Source organism: Carlito syrichta, unplaced genomic scaffold, assembly GCF_000164805.1.
Source record: "Carlito syrichta isolate Samal-C Ts95f unplaced genomic scaffold, Tarsius_syrichta-2.0.1 Scaffold312149, whole genome shotgun sequence".
NCBI lineage: Eukaryota > Metazoa > Chordata > Mammalia > Primates > Tarsiidae > Carlito > Carlito syrichta.
Genome location: NW_007256245.1, coordinates 385,593 through 405,763, shown reverse-complemented (window position 1 = coordinate 405,763; position 20,171 = coordinate 385,593). Strand labels below are relative to the sequence as shown.

General features: G+C 42.1%; 1 protein-coding gene across 4 annotated transcripts in view; it reads right to left on the bottom strand.

The window, feature by feature from the left end:
* Window positions 1-15,429: 15,429 nt before the first annotated feature.
* The window catches only part of CTDSPL2 (CTD small phosphatase like 2), an 80,285-nt gene continuing 75,543 nt past the window's right edge, over window positions 15,430-20,171 (bottom strand). For all 4 annotated transcript variants that reach the window (XM_008069626.2, XM_021718384.1, XM_021718383.1 and 1 more), the window contains exon 13: window positions 15,430-18,835. In XM_008069626.2, the coding sequence (XP_008067817.1) occupies window positions 18,770-18,835 (66 nt within the window). In that variant the 3' untranslated portion in view covers window positions 15,430-18,769. The remainder of the gene's footprint in view (window positions 18,836-20,171) is intronic.

Below are 20,171 nucleotides of genomic sequence, written 5' to 3'. Positions count from 1 at the left end.
GCCCGCCTGTGGGAGCGGCAGAAGGGCCTCCCGGACCCCGCGAGGGTGCCGGCGCGCGCCGGGGTGTGACGGAACCTCTGGAAGCCGCGTGCGCCGGGCGCCAAGGAAGGAAAGAGAGGAGAGGGCCGCGCGGGTCCCTGGCAGCCTTCCAGCCAGCTCCCGGCACGTTTGCCTCCATTCAGTCACGGAGGGATGGAAGAGAGCCCCAGTCCTCGAGGCTTTTTCCTTTCTGTGAGGCCAGCATATCTATATCTATATCTATATAGTTTTTTCTTTCACAGAACAATTTCGGAATTCCTCGGTCTGTGCTAAGCTGTATCCTTGTCCTCAATCAAGTAGCAAAGACAGACATGTAAACAAATTTAGACACAATGTGATGACTGCAACAAAAAGCATTATGAGGTTAAATGTAAAGTAACATTAATGGCAGCGAGGGACCACAGGATGCAGGGACGGCTTCCTGAGGTGGGCGCTGACGAAACTGGATTTTGAGAGACCAGGTGAAATTTGCTCAAGACCATTTCCGGTAGAAAGAACTCGCGTGGTCCCTCACCTGACTGAGTGGTGCAGTCGGAGATAAACTGAACAGGTAAACTGGTCTTAAAGGGCGAAAATGGGAGAAACTCTCTGCCCCCCATGGGCCACTGGGCTCCCCTGAAAGGTTCTGAGGGATTTTGTTTCTGTTGTTTTCGTTTATTTTCGAGTTTGTAAATCACGTACTTGGTAACAACATTCATGTGATAAAAGTATAGATACGATGATCAGCTGCTCTGTTCTGGTAGCAACCGTGGTGCCTCAGGTTTTTTGTTTTTTTTTTTTTTGGTATCTTTTCAGAGTCTGCAAATAAGCAGTTTATAAAGATGATCATTCCAGAGATATTCTACAGCCCAGTTAAAGTGTGAGGCAGTGATCTACAGGCATCTGTTTATATAGGTGGATTGGAAAGAGGGAAAACTCAGAAGGCAGAGAAAGACCGGAATGTAAGTCCCTAAGAGTACAGTCTATCTTATTCACAATTATATCTTCAACATTTGGCATAGTGCCTAATTCGTAAGTATTTTATCAACTAATTAAATGAGAATAACACAAGCCTAAATTAAAGCAATGGCAATGGAGAGGAAAGAACCAATTTGAGAAATATTTAAAAGTGGGAGTCAATAGAACTTTGTGTCTGTAATGGTTACTTTTACATAATAACTTGGCTAGGCCATGATACCTGTTACTCAGTTTTTGGTCAAACACCAGTCAAGTTGTTGCTATGAATGTTTTTTTTTTTTTTTCCTGAGTTGGTGTCTCATTCCATTGCCCAGGCTGCAGTGCAGTGGCATGCTCACGGCCATCCCAGCAGTTAGCCTCAGCCTTCCAAGTAGCCAGAACTATAGGTACGTGCTACTACGCCCAGTTAATTTTTATTTTTTTTATTGTAGAGACGAGGTCTTGCCAAGTTGCCTAAGCTGGTCTCAAACCTGTGGGCTCAGGCAATCCACTAGCCTCGGCCTCCCAAAATGCTGGTATTACAGGCTGAGCCACCGTGCCGGGCTGCTATGAATGTATTTGTTAGATGTGGTTAACATTTTCATCAGTAGACTTTGACTCAGCCTCCATAATGAGGGTGGACCTCATCCAGTCAGTCCAAATTAAGACAAGACCCTAAAGAAGAAGCAATTCTGTGTCTAGAATGCAATGTCAAAACTTTATTGGGTCCCCGGCCTGCTTACCTATCCTGCAGATATGGAATTTACTGGTTCCCTGAAGCATGTGAGCCAATGCCTTCAAATAAATCTCTTTCTGTATATACATATCCTATTAATTCTGTTTCTCTAGAGAACCCTGATTAATGTACTGACTGGCTAAATATAAATATGAAGGAGGAGGGAAAGGGAGTAGATGATAATGCCTTTGGAGATTAAATGACACCTACCTAGTTGCTCAAGTAAAAAACCTGAGCGCTATCCTTGATTTCTTCCCCTCTCTCACCCATAAATTCATTCCATCACCAAGTTCAGTGGTTCTGCCGTCCATATTAATCTTGAAGCCATTTAATTACCTCATATTTCTTTCTACCTCCTTAATCCAGGCTGTCTCTAGACTGTTCTATTATAATATCTCCCAGTTGGTGTTCCTTCTTCTACTCTTTCTTGTATACAGTCCATTTACTACACACAGGTAGTTTGCTTCTTTAAATGTGTATATCAGATTGTGACACTGCTTCCCTCCAGTTCAAATCCATTCAATGGCTTCTTACTTTTAGAATAAAGTTGGACTCCTTACCATAACTTGCAAGGCCTTGCATAGACTGACTCCTACCTTTCACTGACCCCCCTCAGCCATTCTCTCTCTCATTAACTTAATTGCTACTGGCCCTGTATGGCTACTAAGCTTTTTCCTATTTGGGGGCTTTGTATTTACTGTTTTACCTACAGTGCCCTTTCCACACTTTGCATGGTTGTTTTCTCTTCCTCCTTCACATCAAAGATCAAATGTTACTTTTGCAGAAAGCCCTTCTCTGATCTCCCTCCTGCAAGGGACCATTCCAGTCACTCTCTATCTCATCAGTCTGTTTTTGTCATAGTATTTATCACAATCTAATTATTTTGTTTACGTATTAAATATCTGTTTGGAGCACAGGTATCTTATCTGTGTTTTTACTACTGTATTCCCAGTGCCTGGCACATAGTCAATGCTCAATAAATGTTTTTGAAAATGACTGAATGTTGTCTCTGATCATAATAAGGAGTCCAGGATAAATGAAGTTTGGCCACACAGATCTTGACATTCTAGTGGGACATCCAAACGGAAGTGTCTGATACACTTTGCAACTATAGCGGCTTGGACTTACAGACAGAGAACTAGGAATCATCTGATCATGGTGGTGAATGAAGTCATATGCAGGTAGAGGCTATCTGAAGATGCTATAGAGTGAGAAAAAGAACCTTGAAAGACATCAACGTTTAAGGAGCAGCCAGAAGAAAAAGATGTAGGGCAGATAGTGTGTTAAAGCACTGGGCATGGTGATTCACTCCTGTAATTCCCACACTTGGGGAGGCCCAATCAAAAGAATTGCTTGCGCTCAGGAGTTCGAGACCAGCCCAAGGAACATAGCGAGATCTCATCTCTACAAAAAAATCAATAAATTAGCCATGCGTGGTGGTACGCACCTGCAGTGGTGGTACATGCCAGCTATTCAGGAGGCTGAAGTGAAAGAATCTCCTGAGCCCAGGAGGTCGAGGCTGTGGTGAGTCATGATTATGCCACTGCACTCTAGCCTGGTGAGAGTGAGACTCCCAACTCAAAAAAGACAGAAAAAATATAGATAAAAATTGGAAGAAGATATATATGTCTTCTTTGTGTCTTTGTGTGGAAGATATGTATACATATATTTCTTCTAGTGTGTGGGAGAGTTTGTAAGAAAAAGTTAAAAATTTGAAATACCGTAGAATATGGCATATTCAAAAAAATCACTGCTTGGAGGTCAGGAGACCTGACGCTAGTCATTCAAATGGTCAGATTATATTGAACAGGACACTTCTGTTGAGTGGGAAGAGCTCACAATAATTCCTTATTTTCCTGGTACACAAGAGTAGGTGGACTCCCCAAAGTGATGTATGCTGCCATAACATAGCTGATTGGACTGCAGGGGGTCAGGAGTATATTAACTATGAATCTGATGAAGCTTAACCTTCAGGGCCCCTCACTGAATGGATCCTTTTCATTCTTCAAGAAAGCTGTCTAACTTGTATGTGTTTAAATCCATGTAAAATCTGGATTTGCCCCTCATAGGAATATAAGTAACCTATGGAACCATCAAATTCTGTGGTAGCTAGTCTCCAACATAACCCTCAATGAACAGTATTCAATTCCTAATGTAGTTTTCTTCCCTTGAATCAGGGCTACCCCTGATTCATTTTTGACCAATAGAGAATTAGGGCAGAAGTGACACCCAAGCCTAGGCTATTATATGCCTTGAAGCTTCCACCTGTGCCTTTTGGAATTCTCACTTTTGTGGAAGCCAGCTACCATTTAAGAAGTCTTTTTTTTTTAATTTGAGTTGAAGTCTCACTCCTTTGCCCAGGCTGGAGTGCAGTGGCAAGTTCACGGCCACCCCAGTGTCAACCTGCTGAGCTCAGGCAATCCTTCTGACTCTGCCTTCCAAGTAGCCAGAACTATAGGCGTGCTACCACACCCAGCTAATTTATTTATTGTAGAGATGAGGTCTCACCAAGTTGCCCAGGCTGTTCTCGAACCCGTGGACTTAGGCAATCCCCTCACCTCAGCCTCCCAAAGTGCTGGGATTACGGGCTTGAGCCACTGTGCCCCACCAAGCCTTACTACCCCAAGACCACCATTCTGTAATGAAGTTCAAGTTAATGACATGGAGAAGCTATATATTTAGAGAGGAAACAGCCTCTGACTGTTTGAGCTCTCCCAGCAGAAATGTCGTATATGAGAGTGAGGAAGCCATCTTGGATATCCATCCTAGTTGAGTCCTCAAATGACTCCATCCCCAATCACCATATGTGTGCAGCCACAGAAGACCCTGAGTGACAATTGCCCAGCTGAGTCCAGTCAAACCATAGATCTGTGAAAGACAAGTTATTTTAAGATGTCTAAGTTTGGGGTGAGTTGTTTTGAATTAATAGATAATTAAGATTTTCTTTCTCAGGACTAGCTTTGGAACTCAAGACTCTTAAAGGCCTGGGAGTTGTTGGTGGCTGATGACAGCATCCTGGAGGGCCACAACTTCCTGCTCAAGTGATTTCTCAAACCACCTTCCTTCCTCCTACCTGCCCTGAGGTCCAGTTGTCCAGCTCTTCATTAAATTCCAAAAGACTAGCTACTTGGAAGGCTGAGGTGGAAGGATCACCGGAGCCCAGCAGGTTGAGGCTGCAGTAGCCAGGAGCGGCCAGTGCACTCCAGTCTGGGAGACAGAGTGAGACTCCAACTCAAAAAAAAAAAAAAAATTCCAAAAGGTACCCAAGTATCTTTCCAGTAAATTCCATCCTTGGGTTCAGCTAAAAATCTTAAATTCATGGGCCATTATTGTGGCTCATGCCTATAATCCCAGGGCTTCAGGAGGCTGAGGTAGGAATGATCACTTGAGCCTAGAAGTCCAAGACCAGCCCAGGCAATATAGTGAGACCTCATCTCTACAAAAATAAAAGATTAGCTGGGCATGGTTGTGCACACCAGTAGTCCCAGCTACTTGGGAGGCTGAGGCAGGAGGATTGCTCTGAGCCCAGGAGGTTGAGGCTGCGGTGAGCTGTGATGGTGTCACTGTACTCTAGCCTAAGTGACAGAGTGAGACTTTGACTCAAAAAACAAAAAATCTGGCCAGGCTTGTTGGCTCAGCCTATAATCACACGCTTTGGGAGGTCGAGGTGAGTGAATTGCCTGAGCCCGCAGGTTTGAGACCCGCCTGGGCAGCAGAGTGAGACTCCTACTTAAAAAAAAAAAATTAGCTGGGCTCGGTGGCTCAGCCTGTAATCCCGCGCCTTTGGGAGGCTGAGGTGAGTGGATTACCTGAACACGCGGGTTCGAGACCCGCCTGGGCAGCGAGACCTCATCTCTACAATAAATCAAAAAATCAGCTGGGCGTGGTAGCGCGCGCCTGTAGTTCCAGATACTTGGAAGGCTGAGGCGGAAGGATTGCCGGAGCCCAGCAGGTCGAGGCTGTGGTGGCCGGGAGCGGCCACTGCACTCCAGTCTGGCGACAGAGTGAGACTCCCACTCAAAAAAAAAAATAAAATTGACATTTGGCTTAAAAATTAGTGTCTTGTGATTTTGATCTCATTAATTCTGGATGCACTGAGTGAATAAATTTTCTGGACTTAGAAGTCCAAATTTTGGCTGGGTGTGGTGGCTCACACCTGTAATCCCAGCACTTTGGGAGGTGAAGGCAAGAAGATTGCCTGAGTCCAGGGGTTTGAGACCATCCTGGGCAACTTGGCAAGATCTTGTCTCTACAATAAATCAAAAATTAGCCAGGCATGGTGGCATACACCTGTAGTTCCAGCTACTTGGAAGGCTGAGGCAGAAGGATCACCTGAGCCCAGCAGGTCAAGGCTGCAGTGGCCATAAGCGTGCTATTGCATTCCAGCCTGGGCAACAGAGTGAGACTCCAACTCAAAAAAAAAAGTCCAAATTCTGAAATGTGGGCTAATTTATTCATTCAACAATTATTGAGTGCCTACCCTGTACCAAGTATTAGTCCAGGCTCTGGGGATCTTAACTTCAAAGTATTAAATCATGTGCAATTGAAAATGGGGCATGGGGGTTGGGCACAGCTACTCAAGCCTATAATCCCAGCACTTTGGGAGGCCGAGGTGAGGGGATTGCCTGAGCCTATGGGTTCGAGAACAGCCTGGGCAATTTGGTGAGACCTCATCTCTACAACAAACCAAAAAATTAGCCAGGCATGGTAGTACGCACGTGTAGTTCTCGCAACTTGGAAGGGTGAGGCGGAAGGATTGCCTAAGCCCAGCAGGTCACCCCTGGGGTGGCTGTAAACGTGCCACTGCACTCCAGCCTGGGTGATGGAGTGAGACTCCAACTCAAATTAAAAAAAAAAGAAAAAGAAAATGGGGCTTGGGGGTTGAAGGTGCTATGGAAAGCTATACGGGCTATGTGTGTGCAAAACTTAGAAGTTTTGAAGCAGAAAATGAGAATTCACTCAGTATTATGATTACTACTTTTTCAAATGAGGAAGCAGGAAAACAAGTATCTAGAACTGTGTCCTATAGGAACTTCATTCGGCCATAAAAAAACGAAACTGTGATTCACATGTTAGTCTCCACATATAGGGAGTCCTATAATCACAAATACTGTAAAAGTATATTCCCATTTTACACAGATTAGCAACTAGGTAATCAATTAACTTCTTAAGAAATTTCATCATTAAAGCTATAGGAGAGTAAATGACAGCAAAAATGAACCAGAGCTGCTCATGGCTTCTTTTTAAGAGGCAGTATTAAGCACCAGACTAAAATTCTCATAAAAGATGAAGTAGGTTAAAGCTTGAAGAGCAGATTTTAATTGCAAATACAGCCAGGATGATAAACTCCTATGTATAAAATGCCAAAATTACTGAGTCATTACATTTTTTTCAATGAATTCTTATGAAAAGAAATACTTGCTTTTCTTTCTTAGTTGAAGTCTTACTTTGTCACCCAGGCTGGAGTGCAGTAGCATGCTTATGGCCACCACAGCCTCAACCTGCTGAGCTCAGGTGATCCTCCAGCCTCAGCCTCCCAAGTAGCAGGGACTACAGGTGAGCGCCACCACTCCTGGCTCATTTTTTTAATTTATTGTAGAGACAAGGTCTTGCCAAGTTGTCCAGGCTGGTCTCAAACCATTGGGCTCAGGTCAATCCTCTCACCTCTGCCTCCCAAAGTGCTGGGATACCAGGCATGAGCCATGGCACCCAGCTAGGGGTACATTTTTAAGAAGATTTGATTTTTGATTTTTAAGATTTGATACAGAAACAGTTAAATTAATTTTTACCATTTTAAAAAATTTATTTATTTATTTTTAAGTTGGAGTCTTTTTTTTTTTTTTTTTTGAGTTGGAGTCTCACTCTGTCGTCCAGACTGGAGTGCAGTGACATGTTCACGGCCACTGCAGCCTCGACCTGCTGGGTTTAGGTGATCCTTCCACCTCAGCTTTCCAAGTAGTTGGAACTACAGACACATGCCACCATACCTGGCTAGTTTTTGTGATTTATTGTAGAGACAAGGTCTCACCAATTTGCTCAGGCTGGTCTCAAACCCCTGGGCTCAGGCAGTTCTCTCGCCTCAGCCTCCCAAAGTGCTGGGATCACAGACTGAGCCACCGTACCTGGCCCTTCCTTGAAAGTTTTAAAACAAAGTTAATTAGAGAAAGAGAAAGAGAGACATGCCAGAGATGTCATGAGTGAGAGAAACCACTGAAAGTCATATAACTTCTAACTGGTCTCCCATCCACCCAGTCTATTTCCAAAGTGATCTTTTTTCTTTTTGTCAGTCAGAGTCTGTCACCCAGGTTGGAGTACAGTGGCATGCTGACAGCCACTGCAACCTCGACCTGCTGGGCTCAGGCAATCCTTCCACCTCGCCTCCAAGTAGCTGGAACTACAGGCTTGCGCCACCATGCCCAGTTAAATTTTTTTTTATTTATTGTAGAGATGAGGTCTCTCCAAGTTGCCAGGCTAGTCTCGAACCCATGAGCTCAGGCAATCCTCTCTCCTTGGCCTCCCAAAGTGCTGGGATTACAGGCTTGAGCCACCACACCCAGCCCCAAAGTGATCTTTTTTTTTTTTTTTGAGTTGGAGTCTCACTCTGTGGCCCAGACTGGAGTGCAGTGGCCGCTCCTGGCCACCACAGCCTTGACCTGCTGGGCTCCAGTGATCCTTCCGCCTCAGCCTTCCAAGTAGCCGGAATTACAGGCATGCGCTACCATGCCCGGCTGATTTTTTTATTTATTGTAGAGATGAGGTCTTGCCAAGTTGCCCAGGCGGGTCTCTAACCCGCAGGCACAGGCAATCCACTCACCTCAGCCTCCCAAAGCGCAGGATTACAAGCTGAGCCATCGAGCCCAACCAAAGTGATCTTTTAAAGGCAAACTTAACCATTTACTCCTCTGCTTGAACCTCCCCTCCCACAACCAAACCTAGCTTTGGCTCCTCAATACATACTCTTAAGAATCTCCACTTAAGCTAGGCGCAGTGGCTCATGCCTGTAATCCCAGCACTTTGGGAGGCCAAGGTGAGAGGATTGCCTGAGCTCAGGGGGTCGAGACCAGCCTGGGCAACTTGGTGAGATCTCGTCTCTACAGTAAATAAAAAAATTAGCTGGGTGTGGTGGTGTGCGCTTGTGGTTCCAGCTACTTGGAAGGCTGAGGCAGGATTGCCTGAGCCAAGAAGGTAAAGGCTGCGGTGGCATGCCACTGTACTCCAGCCTAGGCAAGTGTGAGACTCAAAAAACAAACAAAAAATCTCCACTTAAATGCTTGTTATTAGCACTTTCAAAGCCATTCTCCTTTATGACCTTTTCCCAACCATGTCAATCTCTACTGCTAGATTATAAATTTAAAGGGGGCCGGGTTCAGTGGCTAATCCCAGCATTTTGGGAGGCCGAGGTGAGTGGATTGCCTGAGTCCACGGGTTTGAGACCAGCCTGGGCAACTTGGCAAGACCTCATCTCTACAGTAAATCAAAAGTTAGCTGGGCATGGTAGAGCATGCCTGTAGTTCCAGCTACTTGGAAGGCTGAGGTGGAAGGATCGCTGGGGCCCAGCAAGTCGACCCTGGGATTGCTGTGAGTGTGCCACTGCACTCCAGCCTGGGCGACAGAGTGAAACTCCAACTCAAAAAAATAGATAAATAAAGTAAGTTTAAAGGCAGTGTCAGTGTTAGGTAGCTGGAATTACAGGCATGCACCACCATGCCTGGCTAATATTTTGATTTATTGTAAAGATGGGGTCTCACCAAGTTGCCCAGGCTGATCTGGAACCCATGGGCCCATGCAATCCTCTCACCTCAGCCTCCCAAAGTGCTGAGATTATAAGCGTGAGCCCCCATGCCCGACCATGTAGTGTTATTTATTTATTTTTTTTGAGTTGGAGTCTCACTCTGTCGCCCAGACTGGAGTGCAGTGGCCGCTCCCAGCCACCGCAGCTTCGACCTGCCGAGCTCCGGCGATCCTTCCGCCTCAGCCTTCCGAGTAGCCGGAATTACAGGCGCGCGCTACCACGCCCGGCTAATTTTGATTTTATTGTAGAGATGAGGTCTCGCCTGCCCAGGTGGGTCTCGAACCCGCAGGCTCAGGCAATCCACTCACCTCAGCCTCCCAAAGGCGCGGGATTACAGGCTGAGCCACCGAGCCCAGCTAGTGTTATTTTTAAAGTGACTTTTTACGGGCATTAGGGAGGCTACTCAGTTAACTTTAACATCTATTATCCTGTCAAATACAACTTTAAAGCGTATTATAAGGCCAGGCATGGTGGCTCAAGCCTGTAATTCCAGCATTTTGGAAGGCCGAGGTGAAAGGATTGCCTGAGCTCAGGGGTTCAAGACCAGACTGGGCAACTTGATGAGACTTATATAAATAAAAATAAGCCAGGTGTGGTAGCGTGCACCTGTAGTTCTGGCTACTTGGAAGCCTGAGGCGGAAGGATCACCGAGCCCCGTAGGTCAAGGCTGTGGTGGCCATGAGCGTGCCACTGCACTTCAGCTTGGGCAACAGAGAAAAAGCTTATTATATAGTAGCCACTAAAAACTCTAGTTCATTTGGTTCATGCATTCCTAAGGGTATTCTCCTAACTGGGCAAATACTTTATGTGAGTCTGCTGTCCCAACTACTTATCATACTTGAAGCCATCTAACAGTTACTCTTAATTTTCTCATCATCCAATTCTTCGTTAACATTCAATATTTTCATCAAAATTTTCTCAACAGTCATGTGTGACCGCTCCATTATTACTTCTCCAGTTTTTTTTAATTTTTATTTTATTTTTTATTTATTTTTTTTGAGTTGGAGTCTCACTCTGTCACCCAGACTGGAGTGAAGTGGCCGTTCCCGGCCACCGCAGCGTTGACCTGCTGGACTCTGGCGATCCTTCCGCCTCAGCCTTCCAAGTAGCCGGAATTACAGGTATGCACTACCACGCCCAGCTGATTTTTTGATTTATTGTAGAGATGAGGTCTCGCTGCCCAGGCGGGTCTCGAACCCGCGGGCTCAGGCAATCCACTCATCTCAGCCTCCCAAAGGCGTGGGATTACAGGCTGAGCCACCGAGCCTGGCTTCCAGTTTTTTTTTTAATGCAACCTATTACCCATGGCTTCTTTAAAAAAACGTTCCCTGACATCTGTGGTTCTCTGTTGTTACAATATCTCAATCCTACTGCTCACGCCTGCATTCTGGCTTCAGCAATCTCCAAAACCTTGTGTATAGTTCTCATCTCTTCCTCAGTGAACTAGCTGCTTTAACATCTCCATTCTGTTAAGTTACTTGTATGTTGCTTTACAATTTACATCATGCCTTGGTGTTTTAGTTCATCTTTATAAATTCCGAAAAGTAGGTCTTAGTGCACCCATTTTATAGATAACAGTTGTCCTGCCTAATAAGTTGCTAAGTTTTCAGGGACTTGAATTCAGGCCTTTTGACTCTGAGCTTCATACTTTCAGTAACCATGCTTCCAAGTCAACTATTTGCCTGAAGCAAAATCATTTATTTCTAAAGGATTACTGCAGTGACTCTCAAACCTTTGTGTGTATCACTCTTTTGGAGCTTAGGGAAAATAGTTACGAGATATCACAGAGATTGGGGTGGGCCAGAGTGCTATTCTACAGTTAAATTGGCTAGTTGTCTTAGCCCATAGATCAAACATAAATCCATCTTAGCTCGCTATAATCTGGTTCTTTCTTGCCATCTTATCTTTCCTCTTCAAAACCAACCCCTTTTATTCAGTTTGGTATCCTCAAGTGTTTTATTTTACCTGTGTTCACAGTAGTTCCAGAAATTAAGTATGTCCTTCCTTTTAAAATCATCACTTTGAGTAATGGCAATTAAAAGACCCAGGTTCTAGTTCCAGATCTGTGATCTTGGGAAGACACTCTTCTAAATCCATTCCTAGACCTGGTGCAGTGGCTCATACGTGTAATCACAGCACTTTGGAAGGTTGAGGCAGGACTGCTTGAGCCCAGTAGTTCAAGACGAGGCTCAGCAACATAGTGAGACTCATCTGTACAAAAAATACAAAAGAGCCAGACTCAGCAGCTCAGCCTGTAATCCCGTGCCTTGGGAGGCTGAGGTGAGTGAATTGCCTTAGCCCGCGGGTTCGAGACCTGCCTGGGCAACTTGATGAGACTCCATCTCTACAATAAATCAAAAATTAGCCGGGTGTGGTAGTGCACGCCTGTAGTTCCAACTACTTGGAAGGTTGAGTCGGAAGGATCCCCGGAGCCCAGCAGGTCGAAGCTGCAGTGGCCAGGAGCGGCCACTGCACTCCAATCTGGGTGACAGAGTGAGACTCCAACTCAAAAAATTAAAAAAAAAAAAAATACAAAAGCTAGCCAGGTGTGGTAGTGCATGCTTGTAGTCCCAGCTATTTGGGAGGCTGAGGTGGGAAGATCACTTGTGCCCAGGAGGCTGAGGCTATAGAGTGAGACCTCATCTCAAAATATAAATAAATCCATTCCTTATGTGTAAAATAAAGAGGCATACTTTAGTTTAAAAATTAGATTATCTGTAGGCCTATTTTGTACCACTGTATAGTCCTTACAATTTTTTTTTTCAAACCCTTGTGTTGAGGGTTGACTTTCAATAGATCACAGTGAGGAAGCTGCTTTGCTACATACAAAATACCAACCCAGAAGTAGGTCATCTACGAATGGTTTAGCACCAGGTTCCCCAGGAATGTGAGGTATGACATTTTTTTTCTTTTGAGTTGGAGTTTCATTTTGTCGCCCAGGCTGGAGTACAGTGGCAGGCTCACAGCCATGCATCCTTGACCTGCCAGGCTCAGGCGATTCTTCCACCTCAGCCTTCCAAGTAGCTGGAACTATAGGCACAAGACACCAAGCTAATTTTTTGATTTATTGTAGAGATGAGGTCTCACCAAGTTGCCCAAGCTGGTCTTGAACCCCTGGACTCAGGCAATCGTCTCACCTTGGTCTCCCAAAGTGCTGGGATTACAGGCTTGACCCGTCACGCCTGGCTGTTTAAAAAAATTTTTTGTTAGAGTCTCAATCTGTTGCCCAGACTGGAGTGCAGTGGCACACTCACTGCCACCATAGCATAGACCTGCTGGGCTCAGGTGATTCTTCTGCCTCAGCCTTCCAAGTAGCTGGAACTACAGGCACATGCCACTACACCTGGCTAATTTTTGGATTTATTATAGCGATGAGGTCTTGCCAAGTTGCCCAGGCTGGTCTCAAACCTATGGACTCAGGCAATCCTCTCATCTTGGCTTCCCAAAGTGCTGGAATTATAGGCGTGAGCCACCGCTCCTGGTCTTACATTTAAAAATAACATTTGGGCCGGGCTTGGTGGCTCAGCCTGTAATCCCATGCCTTTGGGAGGCTGAGGTGAGTGAACTGCCTGAGCCCGCGGGTTTGAGACCTGCCTGGGCGGCAAGACCTCATCTCTGCACTCCAGTCTGGGTGACAGAGTGAGACTCCAACTCAAAAAAATATATATATATATATCAGCCGGGCGTGGTACTGCATGCCCGTAATTCCGGCTACTTGGAAGGCTGAGGCGGAAGGATCTCCGGAACCCAGCAGGTCGAGGCTGCGGTGGCCAGGAGCGACCACTGCACTCCAGCCTGGGCGACAGAATGAGACTCCAACTCAAAAAAAAAAAAACAAAATAACATTTGGTTGGCTAAATTGGTTTATACACTAGAGAAAATTTTGTATCCATACACAAACACAATCACAGAAGAATGCCAAGGTATTGGGAAATAGCATGTTGTAGTGATAAATGAATTCAAAGTCTCCCAGAGGAGTGGTTAGTCTTGGGTCACAGCTTTCTCTGATCCTTAATTTCCTCATCTGTAACCAACTCTAAAGGTCCTTACAGGTCTGTCCTAAAGATCAACATCAAAAAGGAAATATGAAAAATTATATACTTGTAAACAAAAAAAAGGGCACTATACAAATATGTTGTCAGAAATATAGTTTCTGGTGGCTGACAAAATATCATCACAGAAAAGTGCTTTCATAAAAGTTTTATTTATCCCCACAACAACCCTGTGAGGTAGGGTGATCAGGGCATTTGGAGATGAAAAAACTAAATCTACATTACTTGTTCACGGCTATACTGCATAGTAAATAAGTAGAAATTAAATTGTGACTTTTAATGTCCATGACTTTATATTGATTCACGTGGAAACAGGCAGAGAGAATACTAACTCCCCCCTACCTTAATGCCAAAAGGACTCTGCCTTGAAAAATCCCATTTCAAAAGATGAAAGTAGAATTTCATTGCTTATTTCTACAAAGATTTATAAAATAAAAAAATAGTGAAATATTTTACAGATAATATATATAATGGTCTCATTCAGGGACATGTCCTTCAGCTGTATATATGATCAACTATTCCAAGACCTAGAAATGCAAACTCTTAAAAGTATGAATGACAAAAATGATAATGAGCAGTAGCCTCAATCTTCTTTATTATTCCTCCATGTATCTTGAATATGTTCTGTGAAATCTGGTCCCAGTTTTTTTTTTTTTGAGTCGGAGTCTCACTCTGTTGTCCAGGCTGGAGTGCAGTGGCACGCTCATGGTCCAGCCTGACCTGCTGGACTCAGGCGATCCTTCTTCCTCAGCCTTCCAAGTGGCTGGAATTACAGGCATGCATCACCACGCCCAGCTAATTTTTTGATTTATTGTAGAGACAAGCGCTCACCAAGTTGCCCAGGCTGGTCTCGAACCCCTGAGCTCAGGCAATCCTCTTGCCTCAGCCTCCCAAAGTGCTGGGATTACAGGCTTGAGGCACCACACCTGGCCTGGTCCCGGCTTTAAAACAAAACTCTACCACAAAGAGATGTCTGGTAAACTTTTATTTTGTTACCTACTCTCAAACCACTGTCACATTATTCAAAACAGTGACTTCCCAAACCTGGCTATTAGAATCACTGGGAGAGCTTTAAAAAAAATAACAACAGAACTCAGGCCCCACTCTAGACCCAGTGAGACAGTTCTTCCAAGGGTAGGCCCCAGGAATCTGTATTTTAAAAGCTCTTCAGAGTAATTCTAATGAACAGTCAGGTTTCGGAACAGGTTTGGGAACCCACTGGTATATCTTAAAATAGGAATATCAAAACCATAAAGTAGCTAGTATAAACATGTTGCTCTCTTTTCCTCTCTTTAAAAAGATCTCAAAACGTGTTATATCCTCAGAACGCTTGCCTCTGGGCAAGTAATTTCAAGATACAGAGAAACATTTTATAAAAATGTATCCTGGTTAGTGAGACTTGGATTCCAATAATAATTTAAATAGCATTTAAATATAAGATACTGAGTTTTGTGGTTCTTATGAAAATTCTTACAAGTATTTTATACAGGTTCCTCACAGGCTTTAAACTCAGGAAGACATGAAAAGTGATGACATAAGCACATCAGCACTAAAAAAATACTATACTCAAATATAGCTCATGAGAGGAGTAAGAAAGTGAATGAACAACAACCTAAGGCCTTTTGGCCCATACATTTTTGTTCCCAGTCCACTCTTCCCCTATAAGGGGAAATAAAATAAACATTCTTTCCTAGTTGCTTGGCATAGTTATTCGGTGGGTAACTATTAACTAAGTTAATTTAGATACACAAGATTAAGAGAGATAACAAATAAATACCTAGGAAGACAAAGAGAAGTCAGGTCAGAAAACCTTAACTAGCTAATGATGTAGCATATAACACCATCATATTAGTACAATTAAATAAAGGCTTCAGTGTCCTTTACATTTTAGCTTTATGTGATTGAACAGACGTGGAAGAGATCTGGTCCTTATGAAGAATTCTGTGCTCGCTGGAAAGATCTGTAGGAATAATGAAATGCTTTCTTCATTGATGAGATGAAGTCTCTGTTTTTCAGGCAGTTGTCAGAACAGGACAATGAGAAACGAACTTCTTTAGAAGGCTGAATGAAAGTAGTATCTAGCTGAAAAAGTCATTGGCCAAAGATAAATTTTTTTAAAAAAAATTCTATGTTAACCCTTAAAAAAAATATATAAAAAAACAATGTACACATCCATTTCACTGACAATTACAAGAAAATAGTTGTTTATAGAAGTTACACAATGCTTTCAACAAATCCCAAACAAATTTTGGGAGACAGATAAAGCCATCGGGTAAATAAATATACATACTAGCTAATACAAAACAAATTACTGTTACGAATTGTCATCAATTCTTAGGACCCGAGGAGAAATGTGGTAAAAAAATCTAATGAGGGTTACATATATTACATGGAATTAAAAACACAACTGATTAAAACATCCTAACAATGACACAAATATTTAAAAGAATGTCTTAAAAGTCAGACATTTATCACTGGAAATAGCACAATTTAAATACGTACTTCAAAGTTGTAATGTGTATACAGGTTACTTTTTGCTGTGTCTCATCAGGTATACATCTCTCCTGCATTTACTATAGTCAGTTTTTTTAAGAGTTCATGTTTCCTGTGTGAGCTGAAGGGACTAGGCATATCCTCAGTTCAAAAAATATACAGCTCCCATTAACTAAATGGAAGTGTTTTACACTTATGACAAAGAACAGAAATGGTAATGGGAAGATAAAGCATTATATTAAAGGTGGGAAAGGAAGCTGGCTAAATTGTCTCTATAAATTATTTTAAATTAAAAAAATGATTTAAGTAATGAAGAAAAAGTATACTAATTTTAGTCTCAAGAAATTTTCTCAGGCTATATAAGATTTATCTTTAGTTTATTTCTTTATGCTTGATTCATTTATCAGCTAACTTAAAAGAACTTTCCTAGCATGGGGCTGAAAACAAGTTTACAATTCATAAAAGATGATTAATTTAGAAATTGGTGTTTATTACTTTAGTGTGCACTGGCACAATGGTATAGGTGCTTACATTTCTCTTTAAATTATGGTAAAGCCCTTTGATACTGTATTTACTTAATCAGGAAAACGTTCAGCAATTATGCTGCATGCTGAAAGCTCAGATCTTGTATAGGTCTTGCTGTTTGAGCATAAAAAGGGAGGGAGCAGGGAGAAATGTTAACTAGGTTCACAATTTTGAGCAAGAGCATATGTAAAGGTAACGTATGTACATTTTATTTCAAGAAAGACAGAAGACAAACAGTGTAAAGATGCCCAGATGCCCTAAAGATAAATACATTTCAAAGATTCTCATTAAAATGAATCTGTAATATTTTTTCCTGCAAGCAAAATACCTTTCTTTAAATTAAAAAAAAAAAACAATATTCTGAATTGCAATGCTTTTGCTTTTTTTTTTTTGCAGAAAATCTGCCATGATTATTTTTTTAATGAATAAGGATTTTCCACAAAACAGGCTTGCTCTACATGCTAGATTTTTAAACAGTTCAGTGACACAATATGCTAACTACATACACAACAGATAATATAGTAAGAAAACACTCAACCTGATGAAAAGTTAAAATCTTCATTAATACACTGAAAATTGACATAACTCATGCCTTTAAAATCAAAAATACAAAAATTAAATGTTTTCCTAAAAAGATTTCCTTATTTTAAGGATTCATTTGAAAATGAAGCTGCATGTAATTTGTACAGTAAGTTGTACAAGTAAACAGGTAATATACATAAAAAATTAATTGACATACTCCTCAATTATCAGTTGTCCACCTTTAATTTCCAATACTGTACTTTCTTAACAAGCATACAAAATATCAAACTTCTCTTTAGAAAAAGTGCCGTTCTTTGACATCCTTTACACAAAAACAGTCTGAGCCTGTGGCATGTCAATGCAGTTGAGAGGCAAAGCATACTAACTTTTACAAATTCTACCTTCCATAAAAAGCCTCCCGAAAAGGAGATTACACGCCACTATAAAAATATCAACCTCTTTTCGTAGCTGCATTCGAGAGCCAAGGCTTGAAGACTATTTTCATATAGCATAGAAAAACCACTATGAGAGCATATTAACTGCATTGGTGGCTTGGAAGTGTACTGTGCCACAGGATTATGCATAGCTACTGTTAGGTACCAAGACTGTTACACAGAGTTTTATACTGATTGTAACTGAGAGCATAACAGAGGTACTACCAGCCCATGCAAAACAACTAAAAATACTGAGTCACTGTGCTGAATACTTCATTCCTGGAGAAAACCAAAGACAGCAGTAACTAAATCAAGCCCAACAGGTGACCAAACTCATTCTCCTCAAAGATTGGTAAGCACAGTGAAGTCTGAGGTATACCTTTATCCATTAAATCTGTGTGCCATTGCAAGATATTACCATTTGGGAATACACGCCATCACAATGGTTTAAATCTTTTGAATATTAGTCATTCATATTCTCTATCTACCCAGTCTCTTGATTTTTGAAAAGATTCACCTACAGCAGAATATCACAGAAACAAAATATAAATGCATGTCTTTTTAAATGAAACTTACATGGACTAAAAGTAGAGAATATTTTTAAACAAATATACAATATGCAGGCAGACAACGCAGGAAAACGGCCATTCAAATGTATAATAATAAACTAAAAATTGACTATTTCCAGAAAACTATGAAGCGCCTCAACTAAAAGGAATGCATAATGAAATTCTAATCTAATACAGGTCAAAAATGTAAAAAGGTTATAAACCTTAACAGGAAAAATAAAACAACTTTTACTGGCCATTCCTGTTGAAATGAGAATCATAAAGTAACAGAAAAGTGGCTACAAACCCACTTAGAGCACCAAACAGAGAGAAAATAAAAGTCCATTTTCATCTCTGTTATTATCATAAAATCCTGTGTGACTACAGGTCAAACTGCTGGTGGCAGAAACAGAATTCTTTATAAACTGCAGATGTCCTGTACATAAAAAAATTTCACTGGAGTTGCACTAGTTCTAAAGACTCTTCTGTTTTAGCCTACCTACTGTATGTATTCAATCTGAGATAGATAAAGTCTCTTTCTGTAACCCTTGATTATTATTGGGCACCAAAGATAAGAAAAGCAAGACGGGGTACAAAAATGCAAAATTTCAACAGTAATGGCAATGTTTTTGTCTTAGTCCAAAAGGGTCCTGCATTCTCTCCCCCTTCAGTGATTTGACAAGTCTTTGCACTTAATCTGGGGGCAGCAAATCATGCAAGCGAAATCTGTCTCTGATGTGTGGTCGAACATCTTCATTCTGTGTAGAAAAAAGACAGTTTTTTCAAAGCCACATAATTTTAAAAATATGATCCTCTTAACATTATAAACATTTTTACTCTGCAGAGAAAATGCAAGTAAAAATAATATACCATTACTTTATTTTACAACATATCATTTTATTTGCCAAATAGGGATACTACACAGATGCAGTTAATTTGGAATTGAATTTAGATCTAAAAAACTTTCAGGCCGGACGTGGTGGCTCACGCCTATATTCCCAGCACTTAGGGAGGCCGAGGTGAGAGGACTGCCTGAGCCCGTGGGTTCAAGAACAGCCTGGGCAACTCATCTCTACAATAAATAAAAAAAATTAGCCTGACATGGTGGCACATGCTTGTAATTCCAGCTACTTGGAAGGCTGAGGTGGAAGGATCGCCTGAGCCCAGCAGGTCCAGTCTGCGTTGGCCGTGAGTGTGCCACTGTACTCCAGCCTGGGTAACACAGTGAGACCTCGACTCAAAAAAACAAAACAAAACAAAAAACAAAAAACTTCACCCCTTGACACAAGGATTTGTAAAACAAAACAAAAAAACTTTCATTAAAGATTTAATAGTCAAGAACAACTAAGCAAAAGCAATAAAGACCAAACCAAAACACAAGTAAAAGGGTTAAGCCACTGAATTCTACTTTCTATATTAGTATTTAAAGTTGACTGATCCATGGGTATAGAAAAATATTTCTCGCCGGGCTCGGTGGCTCAGCCTGTAATCCCGCGCCTTTGGGAGGCTGAGGTGAGTGGATGGCCTGAGCCCGCGAGTTCGAGACCCGCCTGGGCAGCGAGACCTCATCTCTACAATAAATAAAAAAAAAAATCAGCTGGGCGTGGTAGCATGTGCCTGTAATTCCGGCTACTCGGAAGGCTGAGGCGGAAGGATCGCCGGAGCCCAGCAGGTCGAGGCTGCGGTGGCCGGAAGCAGCCACTGCACTCCAGTCTGGGCGAGTGAGACTTCAACTCAAAAAAAAAAAACAACAACCAAAAAAAAAAAGAAAGAAAAATAATTCCCAGAATAAAGTTTCAGTGGCATAAGCATTAATTCTAGATGTGAGTTGTAAAACTTGAACAAAATCAATTCAATGTTATTTCTAATACAACCGGTTAGTGACTTGTAAGAAGCCCACTGAAAAAGCAAAAACATTGAATCTACAAAATATTAAATACCAATAGGCATAATTTCAATATAATTTATGAAGTTTGAAACTGTACATAATCCTTTTCAATTTTCCCCCTAATCTCCCACTATAGATTACTTTTTTTTTTTGAGTTGGAGTCTCACTCTGTCACCCAGACTGGAGTGCAGTGGCCGCTTCCGTCC